This window comes from Pagrus major, chromosome 9, assembly GCF_040436345.1.
Source record: "Pagrus major chromosome 9, Pma_NU_1.0".
Lineage (NCBI taxonomy): Eukaryota > Metazoa > Chordata > Actinopteri > Spariformes > Sparidae > Pagrus > Pagrus major.
Genome location: NC_133223.1, coordinates 18,319,881 through 18,342,795, shown reverse-complemented (window position 1 = coordinate 18,342,795; position 22,915 = coordinate 18,319,881). Strand labels below are relative to the sequence as shown.

At 37.7% G+C, this 22,915-nt stretch overlaps 3 protein-coding genes across 4 annotated transcripts in view; 2 read left to right on the top strand and 1 right to left on the bottom strand.

Moving 5' to 3' along the window:
- Positions 1–405: 405 nt before the first annotated feature.
- ssb (small RNA binding exonuclease protection factor La) lies at positions 406–7,842 on the top strand. The gene is made up of 12 exons (XM_073473935.1): positions 406–498; positions 1,675–1,741; positions 1,828–1,931; positions 4,554–4,728; positions 5,364–5,471; positions 5,554–5,657; positions 6,248–6,319; positions 6,423–6,465; positions 6,549–6,689; positions 6,777–6,960; positions 7,081–7,215; positions 7,329–7,842. Exons 2-12 carry the CDS (start codon positions 1,682–1,684, stop codon positions 7,367–7,369), a joined length of 1,167 nt encoding a protein of 388 aa, XP_073330036.1. The 5' UTR covers positions 406–498; positions 1,675–1,681; the 3' UTR covers positions 7,370–7,842.
- mettl5 (methyltransferase 5, N6-adenosine) lies at positions 7,390–9,893 on the bottom strand. The gene is made up of 7 exons (XM_073473936.1): positions 9,713–9,893; positions 9,514–9,628; positions 9,244–9,428; positions 8,606–8,688; positions 8,309–8,360; positions 7,921–7,970; positions 7,390–7,513 (listed from the first exon to the last, which is right to left on the bottom strand). The coding sequence occupies exons 1-7, from the start codon at positions 9,810–9,812 to the stop codon at positions 7,472–7,474; spliced, it is 627 nt and encodes a 208-aa protein (XP_073330037.1). The 5' UTR covers positions 9,813–9,893; the 3' UTR covers positions 7,390–7,471.
- Positions 9,894–10,692: 799 nt separating this feature from the next.
- The window catches only part of ubr3 (ubiquitin protein ligase E3 component n-recognin 3), a 47,907-nt gene continuing 35,684 nt past the window's right edge, over positions 10,693–22,915 (top strand). For both annotated transcript variants that reach the window (XM_073473361.1, XM_073473360.1), the window contains exons 1-18: positions 10,693–11,126; positions 12,905–13,044; positions 13,326–13,478; positions 13,889–14,044; positions 14,770–14,810; positions 15,196–15,262; positions 15,343–15,473; positions 15,665–15,893; positions 16,993–17,172; positions 18,047–18,180; positions 18,270–18,356; positions 18,443–18,508; positions 18,623–18,712; positions 18,822–18,950; positions 19,077–19,129; positions 19,220–19,353; positions 20,989–21,074; positions 21,156–21,297. In XM_073473361.1, coding sequence (XP_073329462.1) covers positions 10,693–11,126; positions 12,905–13,044; positions 13,326–13,478; positions 13,889–14,044; positions 14,770–14,810; positions 15,196–15,262; positions 15,343–15,473; positions 15,665–15,893; positions 16,993–17,172; positions 18,047–18,180; positions 18,270–18,356; positions 18,443–18,508; positions 18,623–18,712; positions 18,822–18,950; positions 19,077–19,129; positions 19,220–19,353; positions 20,989–21,074; positions 21,156–21,297 — 2,452 coding nt within the window. The remainder of the gene's footprint in view (positions 11,127–12,904; positions 13,045–13,325; positions 13,479–13,888; positions 14,045–14,769; positions 14,811–15,195; positions 15,263–15,342; positions 15,474–15,664; positions 15,894–16,992; positions 17,173–18,046; positions 18,181–18,269; positions 18,357–18,442; positions 18,509–18,622; positions 18,713–18,821; positions 18,951–19,076; positions 19,130–19,219; positions 19,354–20,988; positions 21,075–21,155; positions 21,298–22,915) is intronic.

The window sequence follows — 22,915 nt, the reverse complement described above, 5'->3', positions numbered from 1 at the left end:
AAACACACAACGTTGAAAAAAGCTAAAAATATGAAATAAAATAAGTACAATAAAAAACCAGAAGAAAAACAAACAAGAAATGGATACATAAAACAAAAAGGCCCAACAAAAATGGTATTTGTTTAAATGACATTCAAGCAAAAGCTAAATTATAAATGACAGCTCAGATATGATCACTGCAGTCTGACTGATGTCCTTCAGTTGAATCACAGCGACACCCTGAGGCCGACGCACACACACACACACACACACACACACACACACACACACACACACACACACACACACACACACACACACACGCACCCCCATGTAGATAATGTTGCTGCTCAGATTCAAGCTGTTGGAGAGCTACAGTCGCGCATGCGCTGAGACAAACCCTTTTTGGTCCTCGGTGTGCTCCGTAGCACACAGATCCTCAGCACAACGTGCGAGTAGAAAAGTGAGGACTTCTGCTCTGAACAGCTAAAACTGCCGCTAGCACCCACTCGTCGTACCGTAAGTATAACTTTAAAAGTTGGTGTAAAGATGCTTTTATGATTTCTTTAATTATCGCCTTGAAAATATTTTGTAGGTTCACAGAAGAAGACATTGTCGTCCTTGCTTGTTTGGACAGCATGCTTTTTCTAAATCGGAGTTACGCAGTGTGACTAAATGATTATTTTAACATTACGTACTTAAGTGATTTATGGCTTACTAAATACTACGGACAATAAAACATCTCCTGTAAACGTGGCTGTACTCATTAAGCATGGTGACTCGGCATTAAGTGCACGGACACAGCTGCGGGATCTAAGCTAAGCTATGCTAGCTGCTGGTTAGCTATCAAGCTAGCAGCAGTGGCTGCATGACACCAGGATGAATGAAAACTGTTCACTTCACATGTCAATTATGTACTCATTTTCATATTTTGTTAGCTTTAATGGCTTCTTAGATTTAATTTACTGGGTCAAGCTTCTCAAAATGTATAATCAGCTGCCAGGTGTTTTTTATTTTTATTATTCTTATTAAACTGCTACAAATAGGAAATGACTCATGACAGAGTAATACACACCATCCTCCCCAAACAAGACATAGTGCTGCATCAGCTTATGGTCAGGAGGGCTCCAGAACACCTCTGAAAAGCTGGTTCACTTAAATATCAACAAATCAAAAAGGAAAAAAAATTCTGTGGTATCTGGCCCTGCAGATAACTTGCAAATAATGTAAAATATCCACATGGAGGAATGGGAGTTAAGTTGCTGTGTGGAAAACTTACAAGTAAAGAATTCCTCACCAAAGGCTTTTTCCATTGACAATGTGTATGTAACACTGAATAATCCCAAGACCGTCAGAGTAGCCCGTTTTTCTGATTTTGGACAACACGCAAAATACTGAAGTTAACAATTAATAATTGTTGATTAGGTGTATATGCATGTAGCTGGGAGGCAAGTAATAATTATTTTCAGTACGAATAGTGAAAAATGCCCATTTCCCAGACCGCAGTCCTCTGATTGTTCACCCCAAAAATCTTCAGTTTGCAGTGATATAAATCAGAAAAACTGAAATGATTACTTAATTGGCAAATTGTTGTGGATTTGTTCATTTTAGAAGTTTAAGCAACTTAATGTGTCATTTTTTTTAATTGATTTTTTTTTCCCCCACTAATTTTATGGGTCACTGTTTTCTATATAGAACAGTCATGGCAGAAAAACAAGAAGGGATGTCTCCAGTTGAGATGAAAGTTGCACGACAGATAGAGGTAATTCTGATTTTTAAATCTACATTTATATTACAAGAAAGCTAGTTAAATCCAGCTCTGACAATGTCTCTCATTTCCATCTCTAGTACTACTTTGGGGATCACAATCTTCCAAGGGACAAGTTTCTCAAAGAACAACTGCAGCTCGATGATGGCTGGGTGACTTTGGAGACGATGCTAAAATTCAACAGGTTTGTTATACTTCTCTTTATCACGATCTGTTTAACTACAAAGAAACACTTACTACTCATGTTTTGTCTTAATTTCAGCCATTCACTCACTAATACTTGTGTGTAAGAGTTGAGTTTCAAATTAACTGGAAGGAAATTCTGCGTCGCTGTAATAAAATCAGACAAGATGTATTTAAACACTATTAAAATTCTTCTTACTTCAATAGAGAATACAGCAGAGTTCTTTCTGTTTTTTGCAATTCTCTGTGTTCATTATTGTGTTGCTTACATAAGACAATCCCATACAACACACAAGCAAGTAATGGTGGGGCTCTCTTTTAACACGCTCCTTACAACCATAATGCACCACAGAACAGCACAGGAAATAAATTCTTCTTCTGGCAATCAAAATGAACAACTTTTGCAGAGGGATGGACGGCAGAGGCACGAGGTGCTGAGGTGGCTCCATTTCAACTCTGCTCTGCCCTTTTTTTGTTTGATCTCTCGTTTAATCTCTGTATTACTATCACCCTGTGGATTACAATCATTACAACTCTCTGATTTATGGGACATAATATATAAAAGTAGAGTAAATAATGATGAACTATTTGTTTGGCACCTTACAAAACATATTTATAAAGTGCTTCACAGTAGCAATAAAAACAGGAACCAATAAAAAGACAATTAATAAAAGCATTAATTTAAAAGTAATGGTAATCAAAAATGAAGTATACGATAAGACATAATAAAAAATATAAAGGTAAAGTAAATGATACAATATTTCGGACACTATCATCATTCATGAATGCTTGTACTCTAGATTTGATATAGTGTGTACATAGCTAAATGCCCCTTCTCATACATATCTATTATCTTTATCATTAATCTAAATATGTTTGATGTGTAAATTTTGGATTAGCACCTTATTAGTATTTGACATTTGCACTCCTTCTTTGTACTACAACTGCTGCACAACAGTTTCCCTCAGGATGAATAAAGTTCTATCTCATCTGCCATTTCTCTGATATGGTGCTCCAACACTGAAGAATCTTATTAACACAGGAAATGTAGCTGTAGCAAATTGAAAATGAAAGCTGACTGTTATGAAAAGATCTGCGTCTGCTTCAGTGGCAATCTAGTCTGCGTTTCCCAAACTTTTCTTTTTTTATGGGGACCCACTTTTTAAAATTGACCATCACGACCCAATTGACAATAGGCCTCATAATCACCTCACCTTATATCACCTTAAATAAGTAAACCTGTCATGTCAAAGATATAGTTTGTTGAAATCACAACTTTGGGTGTGTGAGAGATGCAAACAGCCGTTTCTACATCCCTCTCTCCCCCCCAACCCGCCGAGTCTTCCTGGATGTCTTGATTTACAAATTAAGCACTTGAAATACCAACAAGCTCTCCTTATGTGGCCAAAAAGTGTACTGCAGGCATAATTCTTTAATAAAAGACTATGGAAGAAATTCTACTAATTTATTTGACAACACAAATAAATTATGGTTTGCAACAAGTCTCTAAGAATGACTGCTCTAGAAGGCTGTAGCTGTCATTTGCAGGTAGAGACATTCATGTGCAGGAGGATCTTTAAATGACAAAGATGAGTCACTGAAATAACAGGGGCTGGCTCTCTGTGTGGCTGTCGTTAATGCCAGTGTTTACCTAAAGTAACACTGCTGTTATGGCATTGCTTTGGTGGCTCTTTCTGCTATTCTCACCACACCCTCAACCTCAAGGGAGTGTGTCTGAGATCACAGTCCTAAAAGTAATCTACATTGGTTATTGCTGATAAAAATATGTGACATCTCAGCAAAGTGGGCCTTTTTTAAACACACACCAAATGATGGTAATCATCTAAAAGGCAGTTGCAAAATTTAACAGCTGGTGAGGAAGTATGTCCTTTGACCTCACTGATCAAATCAGATACCTGTGCTTCAAAAACAAGATGGCAAAAACCAGCTTAAAGCAATGCTCACCAAGAAATGGTGAGGTGTAGAGTTAAACAATTAGGTTGGTTGGAGGTTATGTGACTGACCAAGAAGAGAGACAATGATGAGTGATGACTAATCATTTTGTGTACCCATAGTATGACTCATGACAAGCAGGACAAGATTAGTGAAAGCCCTCACTCTTGCCCTGAAGTGCACTTGTTACCGGCCAGATTATATTTAGCCTCAGCATGCACGCACAAAAACACACACCATTAACAAAATACAATCATGCTGACTGTAAGAGGTATTTATGCAAGGCCATCAGACTCAAAGGCGGTCATATTGACAGCTTGACTAAATGCCGGTGGTTAAAGTCTGTATATTTGGAGTTTTATGTAGACGGACGTCGGCGTGAGTCAGCTGTTTTACTTTCTAATGAAGCCAAATTGCATCAAAGAAGAGTGCAGTAGTGATTCATTTGCCAGTTTGATTAGATTTTTCTGTATTTACTCTTTAAAATTGAGCTCTGTAGATAACAGGAAAATATCAGCGATGAGTGATCTAGGTGCCACATTAAAACAAAGACTTCAGATGCTGTGCGTTGTCTCCACCTTTATTCTGTGTCACTACAGTGAAATTAAAGAATGCATGCTCTGTAGATCAGGAGTAGAGTACTTACTAAGACCTGTATTCTTTTCCCCAGACTGAAAAATTTAACTACAGAAAGCAGCGTCATTGTTGCAGCTCTCCAGAAATCAAAGACTGGCCTCTTGGAAATCAGCGAAGACAAGACTAAAGTCAGAAGGTCTCCAGACAAGCCCTTACCCGAAGTGAACGATGAATACAAAGACACTCTCAAACACAAATCTGTGTACATTGTAAGTTAATTTTTTTTTTTTAAATGCTTGCACACAAATTCAGAATCTGATTTTAAACAATACATTTATCTTTGTAATTAGTATGCCACTTATTCTCAGTTGCCACTTTATACGGTACATCTTGCTATAGCTAATGCAGTCTAAAACAACTGTTGAGTAGTAAATCATGAAGGTTATAATGTTCCATTTCTTGAGGATGCAGAATATAGTTTTGTTGAACAGTGGTGTTCTGTTTTTTTAGCCTACCCCTCACTGATATAAAGGGGTTGGAGAAAATAAGAGAAACTGTCAGTATGAAGTCATACAATTCAACGGCACTACATCCCTCAATGCCTATACAGTTGAATAACACCTGTCTTACACAGTTTCAATAAAAGCTGAACACTTTAACCTCAAAAAAGGCAGGATTGTTGTATAGACTGCATTAGTTTTACCTAATAAACTGACTTGTGAGCGTGTATTTACATAAAAGAATACTATAGACAAGTGTTTTTTTCTCCCCTACAGGTATTTTCTGAGTGTCATGACACTCTGTATTTGGGCTAAATTTACATTTCCATTGTGCACATTCAGACTTAACCCTTGAGGAAACTATTATTGTCATCTCACACTCTTTAATATCTTTTCTCATCCAGAAAGGTTTTCCTCTCGAAACCTCCCTTGATGAGATTCAGGAGTGGCTGAATGGGAAAGGCACCATAGAAAACATCCAGATGAGGCGAAACCTGCAAAGGCAGTTCAAGGTATATTGAATATATTTCATTTCCAATTGTTTTTCTCTGTGAATTTGGGGAGATTTGTCCTAATAAATTCATTTCATTACAGGGATCAGTGTTTGTCTGTTTTGACACAGAGGAGTCATCTAAGAAGTTCCTAGAACATTCAGACATCAAATCATTCAAAGACAACGAGATGCTTGTGTTGTCGAGGTAAGTTGTTCTGCTGCTTCATTTAAGATGTATCTACAGTGGACAAATGCTGTGTTTTGCTTGAGAAATAAAGTCTGCACAAGATCTGAACAGGTGCCAAAAAAATGAGCGTGACATACTTCTTGCTCTGCTTAATTATACTGATTCAGAGGGAGAAAGTAACTGTATGTACATTTTGCACCTTTCTAGTCTGTCCAAACCAGATTAAGACCTTTGCAGAATTTTATAGATTTGTTGACTGTTTGAACTCCCCAGGGGGCTTACTGCTAACCACATCTGGGAAACTAGATAATGGAAGTAGTGATATTAGTGGCAATGCAAATGGACAGCAGAAAGATGAATTGTGCTACAGCAGGGATGGATGTTGTGAGTGTTAGTCTGCCTTGGAATTTTACTTGGTAACCAATGTGAATTCAAGCTGGTCACAGCCTCATCCAATGGCTATCTACATGAAACAAAGTGTGTAGTGTTTTCACAAGGTATGTTGAAGTTTTCATCTAGAAAATCAACATGTTTAATTCATCCAGGGCTGTACAATCTTTTGAATATCACTGTATATGGTAATCATTTAATTGCTGTTTTGCTTTCAGAGAAGACTATCATGCAAAGAAGGCAGAAGAGAGAAAACAGTTCAAAGCAGAGACAAAAGCAAAAGCTAAACAGTGAGTAAGCATGCAATGCTTTTTTGTTCTAAAAACATACTATACAGTTTGTAAAGAAAAAAAATAATTACTGACCCTCCTCCTCCCCAAAAATATTATTCAGGGACAAAGAACAAAAGCAGAAAAACGCAGAAGAGAAGGAAATGGTAAGATTCCCTCAGAGCTTACAAGCTGATGTTTTCTCACTGGCCTGGTCACAGTAATAATTATAATGTCATTTGTCTGGCAGGGAATGCTTTTGGATGAACAGACAGGCTGTTTGTTGAAGTTTTCGGGAGGGCTTGAAGACGTTTCAAGAGAGGACTTTCATGATTTGTTCTCTGGCCATGGAAAGATAAAGTGGGTTGATTTTACAAGAGGAGCTAAAGAGGTGAGTAAACTTTTGACCGCTCAAGTGTCTTACTCGGTGTAAAAAGATCTGCTGTGGTTAAAATTGTGTATCTTTGCTTACAACAAGGGCACCCTCCTTTTCGACGGGAATGCAAAGGAGGCATTCGACAAGGCCAAAGAAGCAAATGGAGGGGAATTGACCATCAAGGATAGCAGTGTTACATGGCAGTTGCTCGAGGGAGATGAGGAGAAAGAGGTGATGAAGAAGATAATTGAAGCTCAACAAGAGACATACAGATCCAAAGGCAGAGGTAAAACTAGCGGCTGAAAAATCAAAAAAACACAATCTATGTAAATCCAACTATTTTAGACCATCAATGATTTATTTGCAGTATTCATGATTCAGTGATGTATCTTGTGTGTCTTAAAAGGCAACAGAGGAAGAGGAGGCGGACGAGGCGGCGGACGAGGAAGAGGAGGCCGTAGGGGAAGAGGTGGCAGAGATGGAGGCAGGACTGAGTTCAGGGGCAAAAAGACAAAGTTTGATAGTGACGATGAGGACAACGGTAAGTTCAGAACCTTTCAGAGCTGCAAAATTTGGTTTCATGGTGACATTTAACGATTTACGTTTTTAATCGTTTTGTATCTTTTGTGTGATTTATTTATTTTTTTCCTCTAGAACCCGCGGCAAAGGTTGCCAAAACAGAAAATGGATCTTAGTCAAAAACATCACACCCAGATTTTTTTTTCTTTTTTTGAAAACATTTATTATAAACAAACGGTGATAATGCAGAGGCAATTAAATCCATTCCAGTGAAAGTGTCAGGCGTTGGAGAATCGTAGGAAGTCCACCTGGATGTCAACCTAGAGAACAAACAGCAAAGCTTGGCTTTACTTTTCAGCCTTTTTAAGTCCCTGTATATTGTGCCTCTCACATTATTTGTGTACCTTTTTTTTTGTCTTCTTAACATGTATTTGATTTTATCATAGTCAACAAAGATCTGCTCTGACATTAATTTAATTTCACCTGAACGATTAGTTGGGTTTTGTAAGACCTGTAATGTCTAGAATCTGTGTGCCATTATGTTTTTTTCCCTGTAGATTTCCTACATTGAGTGATGAGATCATCTGCTTTGCTATTTTTAAGTTTGCATATGTGAATAGCAAATAAAACATTTATAAAAACGAGTAAAGATCTGATTGACGGTTTTCTCAATTTCTGCTAGAAAACATGTTCCCAGAGAATGTATTGATACAGTGCATTAGCTTACCGATTTCTTTTTGTGGAACTTGTAAGATGCTGGCAAGTCATATCTTAGTTCTGTAAAGAGAGAACATACTGTGTGTGTGAATGTTTTACAGGGTTTGTACAATGTCTTTTTTATTTTAACCACAACTCTTCAAGGTTAGGAATATGCTTAATTTTTAACATTATCCGGTGATTCATTTACACTAACTCATGTAAACCAAAAATCTTCATCTGAAATGAAACGATCTGGTTGTCAAAGTTAATATAAACAGATGGTAAAATAATGTGACATAAATACATGAATTGCTGTGGGTATGAACGTTGGGTACCTTGAAAGTGCTTGAATTTTCCTATTAAAAAGCCGTAAGAAGCCTTGTTGTAGTTGAGAAGATGTACTGTGTTCTTCTTACCTGCTATTACTTCCATCTTCACTCCCCAGTCATTAGCCTTCTTCTGTATGTGCTGTAATCAGATGAAGTACACAACTGTCAGGCTCCATATCAGAGATCTACACATGAAACTTAAAGACATGACATGACTTGAGATTTGAATTAGGTCTTCAGTTTTGTGGAATTGATATAATTTGTGGTTTGAAAGCAAAAGTGTTCTCAGGTTTTGGCCTTTTCATCGATTTGGAATTAGATTTGGATTTGGACTTCTCTATACTGAATTCCTGTAGGTGTAAGAGATAAGAATACTGAATTTACCTCTCGTGTCGATGTTTTATGGAGTGAATACACGGCTGTCTTTGCCATCGTTAAAGCTGTCCGTAGGAACTTCATGTCCATGCCTTGAATAAAGAATAAAATGTAAAAAAAATTAATGTAAGGAAAAACACAGCCTGTGAAAACTGTCGTTAAATCTCTTGTGGCTTCAGAGAGCTTTCTACAGCCACATTCAGATGATACGAGATTTAACCAGTTTCTGACTTCTTAAAACACTTTGTGTCAAAATCAGGGTAACTCCAATTTTTCAAAAGACAGTATGTGGAGCTTTGTTTTTGTTTTTTCAAAGCCACATTCTGTAATCATGCAACTGAAAGTTTTTTCATAAAGTTGTAAACAGGTTTATCTTTCCCAACTCTAACATCCATCCCATATCACCTGAACATCTCATTAAAACATGAGGAAAATAACCCTTATGATGTTATCACAGATATTTAGGATTATGCTTGAGATTGTTCCCCCCCAAGAGCCTTTGTTCTGTCCCATATAATAGGATATGTTGACCTCTGCTGGGTCAATTTTTTCTATACTTATGTTACATCTGTCTTCTGGTGGCCCCTCACCTTTATAGAAACAACAGTAGTAATTCACTAGAGTAGCCATTTACTCTGAGTGCTCACCTTGATTGTGTTTCGTCCCAAATGGTGGGTTCATTATTACTGTGTCAAACTTTTTCACGTACGCCTCCTCCTCCAGAGAGCACAGGTCACACTGGACCAGATCCAGGTTGAAAATCTCAAATTCCTCCACATTTCTCCTGAAAATCTCCAGTGCGTCGTTGTCAATGTCGAAACCGACGCACAAACTGAATAAGGCAGAGATTAAGGAATTAATTATGTTGACTTGATTAAAAACAATGTGATGGATGGATGGATGGATGATGATCTTACCCTGCATCAAGCATCGCAGCCCCGATGCTGAGGACACCACAGCCACATCCCAGATCAGCCACCAGTTTCCCCTCAATGTCATCAAACGTACTCTGGATCGTATAAAGCATGCATGCTGAGGGGAAAAGGCAGAAAGTGAACGAGAAAGATGCACGCTAAGAAAAACTACCTCTTCTATGATCACATGTTGGCACCTCACCTGCAATATGAGGACTGGTTGGATATTGTTCAAGAAGGATTTTTGGCTCTTCAAACACGTCCACCTGCTGTAGGCAGCTCTCTAACTCCTTTAGTTTCATTACTGGCGACTGCGGTGTCCTAAACTCTCTGCGACAACCCCGATAAATGATCTCTAACTGTTATTTTCCAGCTAGAATCTCTGTGAGTTGGTACTTGGAGGAATGAGCATGGTTGAAGACGACTTCCGCAAGTGTGCGCATCAACCAAAACAATCCGACTTCGATCCCGGAAGACGTGACAGTAGTTCCTCCTGACAGTAGTTAAATTACAACTCGTAATTGAATTAATGTTTATAAAATTATAAGATTAAATATATTATAATAAATACAAAAAACGTGAAAATAAAAATAAAAGTGTACAAAAAATAAATCATTTAATTCGATAATTTCACTTATAATATAACTACTAAATGGTATATACATTCATACCATATGTATCCATGAATGCATGGGTACTTTAATTGATATATACATGCATATTTTTTACAATTGTTTTCATTTAGAGAATGTGGTGGGTGTGGAATTTTCCAAATCATAATATGAACTGTAAAAAGAAAATTATACGTTATTTTCCCTCGTCGTTATTTTCAAAAACAAATTAAAATGTCCTGAAGTTTGATAGTTTCCCTGTTTTCTATATGAGGTGAACCAATATGTTTTATCATTGTCACTCTCATAATGGGGGGACGGTCTGTTACCTGGAAACAAGCAAGGCATTTATGACTGTGCCGAGCTGGTTAAACAGGAAGCAAGCCGCTGACTCTGCTCGACCAAACATACATCCCACACCTGATTTATGCTCACTCACTGCACTCGCGCAGCGCACATTACATTTGGAAATCGTTGGCCAGCAACCACATAACGAGCGCTATCGCGAGAAAGCCCGAGAACATGGAAACAAGACAACAAAAATAAATTTGTGGACAACAAGCCAGAGTGCATGATGGCGGCGTCGCTGCTGCGCCGGGACAAGAAAGCCACTGCCGCCCACTTGAAGGCAGACTTAAATCGGACTGACAATAGCTCTGGGCTCCGGCAACTCCAGGAGCTGCTCGACGCTGTGCTAAATCCCGAAAAACCAGCGGCGGACACAGAAGCTCTTGACTGGTGTAAATGTCTAATTGCAGGAGGCGAAGGTTTCGAGGAGTTCTGCAAAACGGTCCGGTCCTATGACAACGCGACTCTGTGCGGACTGGTTTGGACGGCCAATTTCGTGGCATATCGATGCCGGACCTGTGGCATCTCTCCGTGCATGTCACTGTGTGCTGAGTGTTTTAATAACGGAGACCACACGGGCCATGATTTCAACATGTTCAGGAGCCAGGCTGGTGGGGCCTGTGACTGTGGAGACAGTAATGTCATGCGAGAGAGTGGGTAAGTCCGAGCTAGCTGCTAGCTAAGCTGGCTAAGCTAACTAACGGGTTAGCCAGTATTGTTTTGACAGGTCCTGATGGGAAAGGAGCTAAGTTAGCTAGTGAAATGCCATGATCTACGTTGTCAGCTTCAGTGTCCAGTTAATTCTGTGTGAGATGTGTATACGAGATATCAGCCACACTTTTGAATATTACGATGCTCCTGTCATTTATTAATAGGACTAAGCAGCTCTGCTCAGAGGCTTAGCCAGCCTTGCTAACCATAACAGTCATTCTCGTTCCAGCAGCTGTAATTTCTATGCATCTATATAAAGATATATGACTGCTTAGCTGTGGTCCGAGAATAAAATTGTCGTGATATAAACGTGTCTTCTTTTATTACTGATTTACAGTTGAGTGATGGCTATAATTATATGTTAATGTAATTGCGCTGGGATGAATGCTTCTGTCCTATGTCTGTCTGACTGCCCATCGTAACTCCATTCTTCATGATAGATTTTACTCTCAGGGACCTGGATGCACAATCATAGTACATCATAGTTCAGTCATAGTAAAATATTGTATGACTGAGTCTAAACTTATGCACAAATTATTATCGGAGTATTTTTTGTTATTACCTTGAGTGAAAAAAACATAGTGATATCAGATTTGGTAAGTGTCAAGCAGCTGTATTAGCAGGTCAGAGTATGGCAGTGGCCAACTTAACAGTTTAGTTTTGGTGCTTTTATTTAGAGAGACTTTGCTGCGCCCTGATTTGTCCCATTCATATACAGTCTTGAGTAAAATGACCATGAGATGTTGTACATTGTGTTTTATTAGGGATCACATTATGTAAATGGACAGCGATACAAAAATATTCTCCCAGATTCATACCCTGGCCAATGCTCACCTACTCCCACCTAGGCATGGGGTGAATGGAAATTTCATGTCACATTTATCCTGTCCAACATAATTGTGATTTCATGATATTATCCCCATAATCGGAAAAAATTGTCATAATTAACTGGAAGCACTTTAACCGTTCATTTTGTTACGAAACAAGTATTTTTATTGCATCACAGGAAATAATTTTTAGTGAAAACAAACAATCAAAGAATCTTAAATAAGGTAATCATAAATCAGTGTCTTCCTGCACAAATGATGGATAAATAAATGGTGGTAAGTCCTCCTTTAGTTTGAAAATAGTGGAGTATTTACACACATCCGATGTAACTTGTTTTTGTGACAGATAAAATGTGCAAGCTGAGCCTTCAGCCACGGTGACAGACTTAGGCAATTCAAAATCAATCAGGAAACTGAAATAGGACTGTACGTTAGCAAACTAGACCGCCTTTTCAAGTCATTCATGCGAAGATAGTCACATTATCCCAATAATGAAAATTCACCACGATCAACTTATTGTGAGTTGTTTTTTTTATTGCAATCCGTGCTAAAAATCTTTTGTTGTCCCACCCCTAGTCCCAGCCTTCTTTAACATCTATCTTTACCTGAACCCCAATCAATATTTAGTCTACTGGACATCTATAATGTAGTACATCTATTAAAAAAAAGAGATAAAATTACATGTAAACCCAACCTTCCGTGTTTTGCAGGGCTATTATGGAGCCTCTATTTGAAATGTACTTAGTTTCTGGTGTAACCTGTTACAGTGGTGTAAGCTGCCGAAGAATTCAAACAAAAATAGATTATATAAGCAGTGAAAGAGAGAGAGAAACTGAAATGGCTGCTTTAGTATTTGTGAGAGGTCTGCAACATTAATGTTTATTTTCTCTCTGACAGGTTTTGCAGACGGCATCGGTTGAGAACAGGGGAGAATGTCCCCTCAATACCTCGAGATCTTCTCTTGATGTCTGAGATGGTTCTTCCTCGCTTTATCCTGTGTATCATACAGTATCTGAGAGATGGATACATTGAGCCAGGTGAAAACACTCCTGACCGCCCTAAACTAAAGCTGTAACAATGAAAAAATGACTTTAAATCTGTCTGTGTCCTTCAAAACTCTATTATCAAAAGTATTCCATACCCTCTTATTTATTTTGATTTTGACATTTTATGTACAATACAGATCTCCTGTTGCATATCAGTGCAAAACAACATCTGATGTGCAAGCTGGGTATCAGCGTTATACAACTGTTTACATCCAAAAGTATGTCACAATGTACTGAGACTGATGCTCATATCTCTTATCTCACTTTACCAGACACCTCAACTGAGAGAGATCTACAGAAAGTCCTGCAGCAGCTGGAGCCTCAGATCTCCTTCCTGGAGGAGCTCACAAAGATGGGAGGAGCGATGAGGACTGTACTGACAAAGATCTTGACCAATCAGCAAACATTCAAGGAGTTGAGCATGGGTAAATATCTACCCTTGAGTTTATGTGGGTTTTAGTTAATATTTTTTTTAATGATTGAAGTAATGATTTTTGTTGTTGTTTCTTTGTTGTATTCTGTTCCCAGTGCTTTAGAATTACTTCCCATGTAGAAAAGACAGTCAGCTTGGTTTTATTTAAGCATCAGTGAACATTTTCATAACTTAAAAAAAAAAGAAAAAAGAAATGCAAATACTGGAATTTATAACTTTCCTGGTTGAACTACAAGGAATTTGAAAGCCTATTTGTCTCTTTTTTCATCTAAGCCAGGTACCCTGTCGTAGAATAGCAAGTACAGGTCTCACTGCTTATGTGCTTGTGATGAAATTTTCTTCATCCCCATATTTTGACATTACAGTAATAGTTGCAATGTCTGTTTTGCTTCATTGTTGCAGGCCAAGAGGAAAACTTGTATGCTAAAAAGAACTATGACAAGTATTTGTCAGCCTTGAAGAATTCAGGTCTGGTGTCTGTGGAGGAGAAAGCCCAAGGTGCTAATGCTGATGTCACTGTTGGTGCTGAAGGAGGTGCAGGAGCAATGGTCCTATTGGGTAAGATAACATCACAACTTTTTTTGAAGGTCTAAGCCATATAGGTCTAAGTTATTTTGTGTATGAAAATTGACGGTCATCATCCCATGTACATTTGCTGATCAACGTTATTGAATTCTACTGTATAAATGTTATCATGTTTGTCAGGAGACAATATTTTATGAAATTATAATAAACAACCCTTGTGTTTCACCCCTTTTTATGGGCCATTGTAAATTATGATAATAATAATCATTGTGTAATAGGATATACCTTGATACCATAAAACTGGGATAGTTTATAAGATGATTTTTGTACCGTGAAAATCTTGTACCGTTTAAAACCCTAGTTAGAGTTCTCTTTTGCAGCAAGCAAACAGAAAGTAAAACGTAATCTTATTATACTAAATGCTAAATAAATAAAAAAACAATCTAATGATCTGTACTGAATTGCACAAATGTGCTCTCTATAGCATAGGTTTTTCAGGTAATGTTCATGCATAATATCAGTTGTTTTAGATAAATAAAGTTCATCGTCAAACAGCACAAACCTCAGCAGTTATTTCTAGAGAAACTGAACAGGAAGTGATCAGTTAGGAAGTAATTAGGAAGTGTGTCACATGTTATTTTTAATACTCTCTGAGCAAATTGTCAGTTTGCAATCTGTGATATTTTGGGTATTTGCATGTGTTTGGCCAGTGGCTGAAGATGCTACCTGCAGCTAAATGTTTTTCTTGGTTTTCTTAGGATCCACTGCACCTGCGAGCCCAGATGAGTCTAATAAAGAGGTATGTGCCAGACGTGGAATAACCAATTGTAGCCATTTTTAATTTAAGTTCACTTTAGGAACTAAAAGATTATTCAGGCATTTTGTATTAATATATTAATATTTTTTGTCTGTTAAATGTATAAAACGTTACCAGAGCCCACATTGATATCCTGCTTCATCCATAAGTATAATCTGTGAATATTTGGGACTTTTACTTGACCCTTTCATAATTAAATGATTAATCAATACCAGAATGGTTTGGACTTTTCTTTCTTCTTTTTTTGTAACCTGAAATGAACATTTTGCATCTATTTTAACTTGCTATTAACTGATCTACAGTTGCTGTTGAACTTTATGTTGATGAGATAATTAAAATTTATGTTGTTTTTGTTGTTTTCTCTCAGGAGGACCAAGATGCAGGGCAGTCTGTTGGACAGAGGAAGAGGGTTAAGCTAAGCAGCAGTACCAAAGGTAAATGTAAAGACAATGTAATGCACTACTATATGTTACATAAACATCCCTTTCTCATTATGTGCCCTTTCTTCCCCCAGACCCGTGTATTATTGAATCACTGAAGCACAAATGCTTTCTGGAGGAGTTGCTCTTTTGGACAATAAAGTATGAGTTTCCGCAGAAGATGGTCACCTTCTTACTAAACATGTTGCCAGATCAAGATTACAAGGTAATTTTTCTTACCATGTTAACATTTATTTGCAAATTACAGATGCATGTCTGGCCTTCTGTTGCAATATAGTTTCTTTGCATGTCATAGTATAGACTATCTGGTAAATTAAATGATGCCTGCAAGCATTTACAAGCCAAAATGTTGGAACAGTAAGCTTACTTTTGTTTTTTTCTCATCCTGTCTGACAGATCACTTTTACGAAAACCTTTGTTCAGCATTATGCATTCATCATGAAAACACTGATGAAAAGCCACGAGTCGGACACCATGTCCAACCGCATTGTACATATTAGTGTGCAGTTGTTCAGCAACGAGGAGCTGGCTCGACATGTGACCGAGGAGTGTCAGCTGCTGGACATCATGGTCACAGTCCTCCTCTACATGATGGAGAGTTGCCTTATTAAAAGTGAGCTTCAGGGTAAGTTTCCCCAATGTTTCGGATTATTCTGATTGAACCCTTCACGTCAATATGAAGCTGGTGGCTGACATAATTCTCCTTTTGGGTCACCACAACACGCCCCATGTGAACAGTGTGAGATTGTCTGATCAGTTTCTTTAGAAGCGATGGCTGATTTTGCAGACTGATCACTAATATTTTTGGCAGCATGCATGGTGAAACTGATATTCAAGTTTATAGATTTAGCTTAGATGTCATGACTCAAAATGTCAAACTGTATGCACCCCCTAAAAAGATTCTGTGTCTTGGATTGGGCTATTGGGCAAGGATGACATCATACCAGGAGGTCATTATTTTTATGTTAGAGCTTCATCATTGACTCAATATTCATAAAGACTGCATTTTCTCATTTTTTGTAGGGTAAAATGGGTTATATATGAAGCTCGTGAAATATTTCAAAAGAGTAAAATGCAGCTGTTAATTTTGTTTTGTATTTTTAAACATTCTCAGTGCAGAAATATAGATGCACAGATGTTTCATCCCTCTGGACTGTCTCATGAAACGAGCTTGAATTTTTAATTTTTGAGTACAGTCTCAAGTATTACTCTGTATTGGCAGCCACGTGTTGACTTGTGTAACTTGTGAGTGTGTTGTCTTTCTTTACGTACCTGTCTGTTTTGTTTTGATGTTATAGTTTTTTAAATCACTCAATAAGGGCTGCAACTAACAGAAATGTTGATTATCGGTTAATCTTTCCATCACTTCAATAATCGATTTTGTTTTTTGGTCCATTAAAATATCAGAAAATTGTGAAAAATATCATTCACTGTTTCCTAAAGCCCAAGATGACGTCATCAAATGTCTTCTTTTGTTCACAACACAAAGTTATTGAGTTGATTGTCAACAGAGAAGTAAAGAAACCAGAAAATATTCAAATTCAAGAAGCTGTTATTCTTAGAAAATTACTTAAAACGATTAATTGACTATCACAGTAGTTGGTGGTTATTTTAATAGTTGACAATTAATTGTTGTAGCTCTAAACTAAATACATACTTAGCCCAAATGCTTTTAACTTAATCTTTGTGTGTTTCCTTTTCTCTTGTTTTTTTCCCCTTCTTAGATGAAGAGAACAGTCGCCATGTTGTAGTGAACTGCAGTGAGGCTCTGTTGAAGAACAACACCTACTGGCCATTAGTTAGTGATTTTATTAACATCCTCTCACACCAAAGTGTAGCGAAAAAGTTCCTGGAGGACCACTCATTGTTGATGCTGTGGATGAGCTTTGTGTCATTTTTCCAAGGTAAGTCATAGTTTGATGGCTAAAGGGTTGATCAGCTGCACATATAGTACAGAGTTTTTTAACCTGAGCAAGACAAAGTGCTTCACTGTGCCTCTCATTCACACTGATGGAGGCAGAGTTTGAGGTTCAGTATGCTCGCTCAAAGACATTTTAACCTGAGTAGCTATTGGCGTTCAATAGCTACTTAATGGCTACTCACTACCTTTGTTTGCTTATTTGTTCTCATGCATCAATTATGGAAGCTTTTTCACAATAAATAGAAAATTTGAATGCAGAACTAAATATTTGTCTGCTGTAAAACTACCTTTGATAATTTCAGATTTAAACAGTTGATTTAAATGATTGCTCCTGCTTGTGCAGATTTTCAGTTAGACTTTATTTACCAACATTATGCTTTGTCAGACTTCATCTGTCATCTACTGATAATAATGCCCCATAGGGAAAAGTGAGTTTTGGGTTGTGTGACTCTTTGCCATGTGTACTCTACCATGACCCTAAAAATAACACTCAACCCTGCCTGGTGTGCTGGAGTATCCATTTGCTGTCGTTCTGTTCACAAGTGTCCCTACTACATTGTATGCAGGACTGCTGCACTGCTCTACCTTTTGAATTCTGGTGTTTTAAAAGAGATTTATTTGGCTTTCATCAGACACATTTGAGAAATTGCTAATATGCTAAAACACATGCATGCAGACATCTTAAAATGTGCATGAACAGAAAATATATTTATAGGTAATGAATTCTACACTGAATTTTCCAAGCACACATTTTAAATCTTTGTGATTCCCCCCCCCCCCCCCTCGATTGTTTTCTCATTTGAGCATTAAGAAGCCATGTAACGTGATGACTTTCAAACCATTTCCTGCCGTCATAGGTATGAACCTGAATAAGCGGGAGCTGAATGAACATGTGGAATTTGAGTCTCAGACATACTATGCAGCATTTGCAGCAGAACTTGAGGCCTGTGCACAACCAATGTGGGGTCTCTTAACACACTGCAAAGTCAAAGTAAGTCCCGTCTGTAAACCCTCAGAGCTGCATGTACTTACTGTATTACCATACATGAATTATTTAAAGATTTTAAATTGTCTTAACAGGAGACACAGGAATATACTAAAACTGTGGTGCGCTACTGCTTGGAGACCCTGCAGATCTGGTTTGATGCAATTGGCTTCATTGACGAGGTAAATGTAAAAGCCATACCACTGTATTTACAAGAAAATACTTCCTCCTTGCCTGTTTCTCATCATGGCTCTTATATCTCTTACAGCCTGCTCCAAATCAAGTGACATTTCACCTGCCACTGCACCGCTACTATGCCATGTTCCTCAGTAAGGTATGTCGGAACCTCTTACTCTTCAGTACTTACTCTTACTCTCTTACTATTTCAGCAGGATATTATTGTTTTTTTCATGTGTTTTAAATTTATTTGATGAAAAAAAATCCTCAGGCTGTGAAGTGCCAAGGCTTGGACCTGGACAGCCTCTTGCCTGACCAAGAGATGCTGATGAAGATCATGGTGCATCCACTCCAAATCCAGGTATAACACCAGAGGCCCAGAAACAGATTCTTGTGTTGTTAGTCATTTGTAAATATCCTCCAGGTCTGCAACCACAGGTTAACTAAAACATTGTTGTGTATGAGTGTAGGCATGCCTGTCAGAGATCCACAGCAACATGTGGGTCAGGAATGGTCTCCAGATCAAAGGGCAGGCGATGACCTACGTGCAGTCACACTTCTGCAACTCCATGATTGATCCAGACATCTATCTGCTGCAGGTTTGTTTGCTTTATCACAGATAGTCCCCACTATACTGTAAGGATTGCTCATGTAATGTAGTTGTTTTAGCAATAATCGTTATTTTGATTGTTCGTTCCTATTTTTTTTTTTATTTTCTCTTTCAGGTTTGTGCATCCAGGTTGGATCCAGACTACTTTATCTCAAGTGTTTTTGAGAGGTACGTGCTGACTCCTGCACATGCATTCATATAATGTATCTACATGTGGTAATTCAACATATAGGAATAGCACTGTCCTTTCTCACACAGGTTCAAAGTGGTTGACCTGTTGACCATGGCGTCTCAGCATCAGAATGCTGTTTTAGACTCTGAGCAGGAGAGGCCAATGCTTGAAGGAGCACTGACCTTCCTGGTCATACTGACGAGCCTTCGCATTCATTTGGGTAAGTGGTATGATAGAGGATGCACACAACTTACAGGGAATAAGAAACAGCTTATATAAAGTAAAGGAAACCTACAGTACATTAATAATAAAGACCGTAATGTGTTTGCTGTCTGAGGTAATGATGTACTTTAGTGTCTATGTTTGGCATATGATGTCATTATTTTCTTAGACTTTTCCTTTGACACACATCATCAAGTTTCTGACTGATGCACCAATACTTAAGGGCTTCAACTGCAGTAAATCAAGAATAGCAGTAACTGTATTAAGTTATATATGAAATTAAATTACCAATTAAAAACCAATTGGCAGTTTGTGACAAAATCTCTATTTTTGGTTTGTATATCTGTATATGTACTTTTTGAATGTTTAGTTAAACATGTGGTTGGAGTATCTTGAAATGGTAGCCTCAAAACAATTGTATTTCAACCATATTATGCATAATGTTTGCCAGATATACATTTCTGAAGTGACATGACAGTGCTACAACATATATCATTTTGTGCTATTGTTTTATCCTTCAAGAAAATCCTTATTCATGCATCTTACACAGACAGAGACTTAGTGGTCGATGCTTGAGGTGTTGCTGCATTATTTGGGCAAAATTATTAAATCTGGTCACCCAAAAATTATGACATTCTCCAAATGTTACATTAAAAGTAGAGGGTGGATCTTTATGCCAAAGGTGTCACAATTGTAATTGCTTTGTCTTTAACAAGCTGTAAGGGGGGTAAGAGTTATTGGTCGGTTAGTGAGGTGCAGTTTATTATTGTAATTCCTGTAGTTGACCAAACTACAAAGCCAAAGAAAGAAACCCATCTGTATCCCCTATATAATTATGTTTGAAAAAGAGTGAGTGGACTGTGACGTTTGGCTGTTAGATTGTGATGGTAGTCTGAATCTTACTGTTTAACAGTAAAGCACACAATATCATCTGTCTTTTTTCACAAAAGTCATTTTGACAAGTCATAGATAAATTCAATTAGGCTGCTTCAGTTTTAAGTATTGTGTATGCTGGCTCACTGTCAAACTGTCATGGGTTACTGGAACACTTGAATAGAACGGAGCCATCTTGAATAGTAACATCTGAGCTTTCTCTATTATGACGAGTCAGTCAAATAGTCAGGGTTGATCCAACTCTTTTTGTTTAGTGACATTTTTCAGGTTCACCACACCTACAGTATGGAGAGCTTCTTTTCGCTGACAACAGTATTTGCACTAAAGTATGTTTGTTTATGCTGGAGATAGAGTGAGGCTCTCTGAATCCTATCCAAAAATAATGCCACACAGATCCACACTGACACTCCTCCATGAATTATACGCTAAACACTATACAAAATACCTGCAAAGGAAAGCTATAATGCAGGGCACCCTCCTCCATTTCAGGGCAGTGATGGTTAAATTGCTTGTATAATGACCCATCCCTCCTTTATAATCCTCCTGCCAAACACAGAGAAACTACCAGTGATAAAAAAAAAAGTGGACTCTTGCTTAGAATGAGGACTCTCGCTTAAACTGACTGAAAGATACTTAACATATTTGCACGCAGCCTCCACTTCTGCTTCTTAGTATTCAGTTTAGGGTTTTAATCTTTGTCAGTTTGTCCTTACATTCTTCTTCTCACTCTCACTATCAGGGATGACGGATGACGAGATCCTTCGGGCCGAGATGGTCTCCCAGTTGTGTATGAATGACCGTACACACAGCGCGCTGTTAGACCTTGTATCCTTCAACACTTAACAAATGCATTCAAGTAAATTCAGTCATCCATGACAGTCTTTTTCCCTAACAGTGTTTTCCTAGATTCCTGAGAATCCCAACCCAAAGAGCGGCATTGTTCCAGGGAGTTGTAGTTTTGAGGAGATGCTCTCTGCTGTGGCCGACTTCAAAGCACCGGTGTTTGAGCCTGGAGGCTCCATGCAGCAGGGCATGTACACACCTAAAGGTAGGATGTTTGTGGTGAAGTTGTCACAGTAACCTGTTAACCTTTTTGGAGAGTGCAGTGAAAGATGTCACAGAAGCTTCTGGTGAAAACTGAGATGCTGAGCACCCTCTGGTTCGTTGTGACATCTACACAGTAAGATTTGGGTCATTCCATTGCCAGCTCACCGCGGCTCTCCCAGTTCACGTCATCGATTTTCTCAAAAAAATAATAATGTAAAAAGTTAAATTAAATTCATTTGACCCTTTTTAAAATAATGTAGTTGTACTCCAAATACTTTTTTTTAGTTATTATTTTTTTTAAGTTTGGCTCTCTGAGCTAAATTTTCATCATTTGTGTGATTCATTGTATGTGTATTCGAAGACTCACCAATCGCTAATTTTTCACTGGATTGTGTCAAAATTTGTCCTGAACATCGGAGAAACCCTAAGAATACATGGCAACAAGTATTAATTTAAATAGTTGTTGCAGATTGGTTACAACACCCAATGAATAATTTTTTACCCAAATTAAAAATCTGTCGTGTTCAAAAATGAATATCACCACTTTTCACAGTTTTTACTTTCTTGCAATCAGATTTTGATCCAGTAGTATTAATGTAGTTCTATCACATCTAGAAGTTATTTGGTTCTGCATAAAAAATACACATTTTATAATATATATTTGACTGCAGATTTATTTTAATTTCCTTGAAACTTTTTGTATGGCAAGGTGCTAAATGAGTACAGCTACAGGATTTTGCATGGTTCCATGAATTTGATAAGTTTTAACATGAATTCTTTAAAAAAAACAAAATGACATGAACTGAGAAAAGTTCTGAATTCTGGGTGAGTTGGCATGGAATGAGCCATCTGTATCTGGGAAGAGCATGAACCTCCCATCAAGAGGTAGATGTCTGTCTGCTGCCCTCCACTGGACAACAGTAGTGCTATCAGTAACAAGGACTGCGATTTGTAGGGAATTAGGTGTTCAAAATTGACTGCAAATAAATGATACAGTGTACCATGTAATATTAAGCAAAGCACAGATCTATATTTTGTATTTGAATTAAAAACATAATAAAATCTTTTTTCTAACCAATTATAGTATTTTTAGCTATTTCACGGCTCAGAACTCACTTTAAAACAATCCATCAAATCAACAAAATGTCCTTATTTGTGTTACATACAAATAAATATGTGTATGTACAGATGCAGATTGCTATTGTTCTTTAGTAAGAAAAGCGGTGTATTTTTATATATACAACATTTTAAGATAGATCCTAATCTTTATTCTTAAGTAGTCTTTGGTGCATTGATCATATTAATTGTATAGTATTGATATAGTACGACACATAATAAAAACAAACCTATGCTCAATGCCTACTTGTGTAATTGATATTTTACCCAACCCACAGAGATTAAACAAATGTAATCTATTTCAAACCACACACTTTTTTTTTTTCAAATTTGTTGATAGAAATTAATAAAAATGATGATGTAAATGAGATGTGAATAGGCTGAATGTCTTAAGTGTTGGGTCTATGTAATTAGTCCTTAACTGGCCACTGGGGGGCAGGCTTACACCACTAACACAGAGGAGGTGAACTAGGAAGACAGTGAATCAATGTCACTTTGTAGTG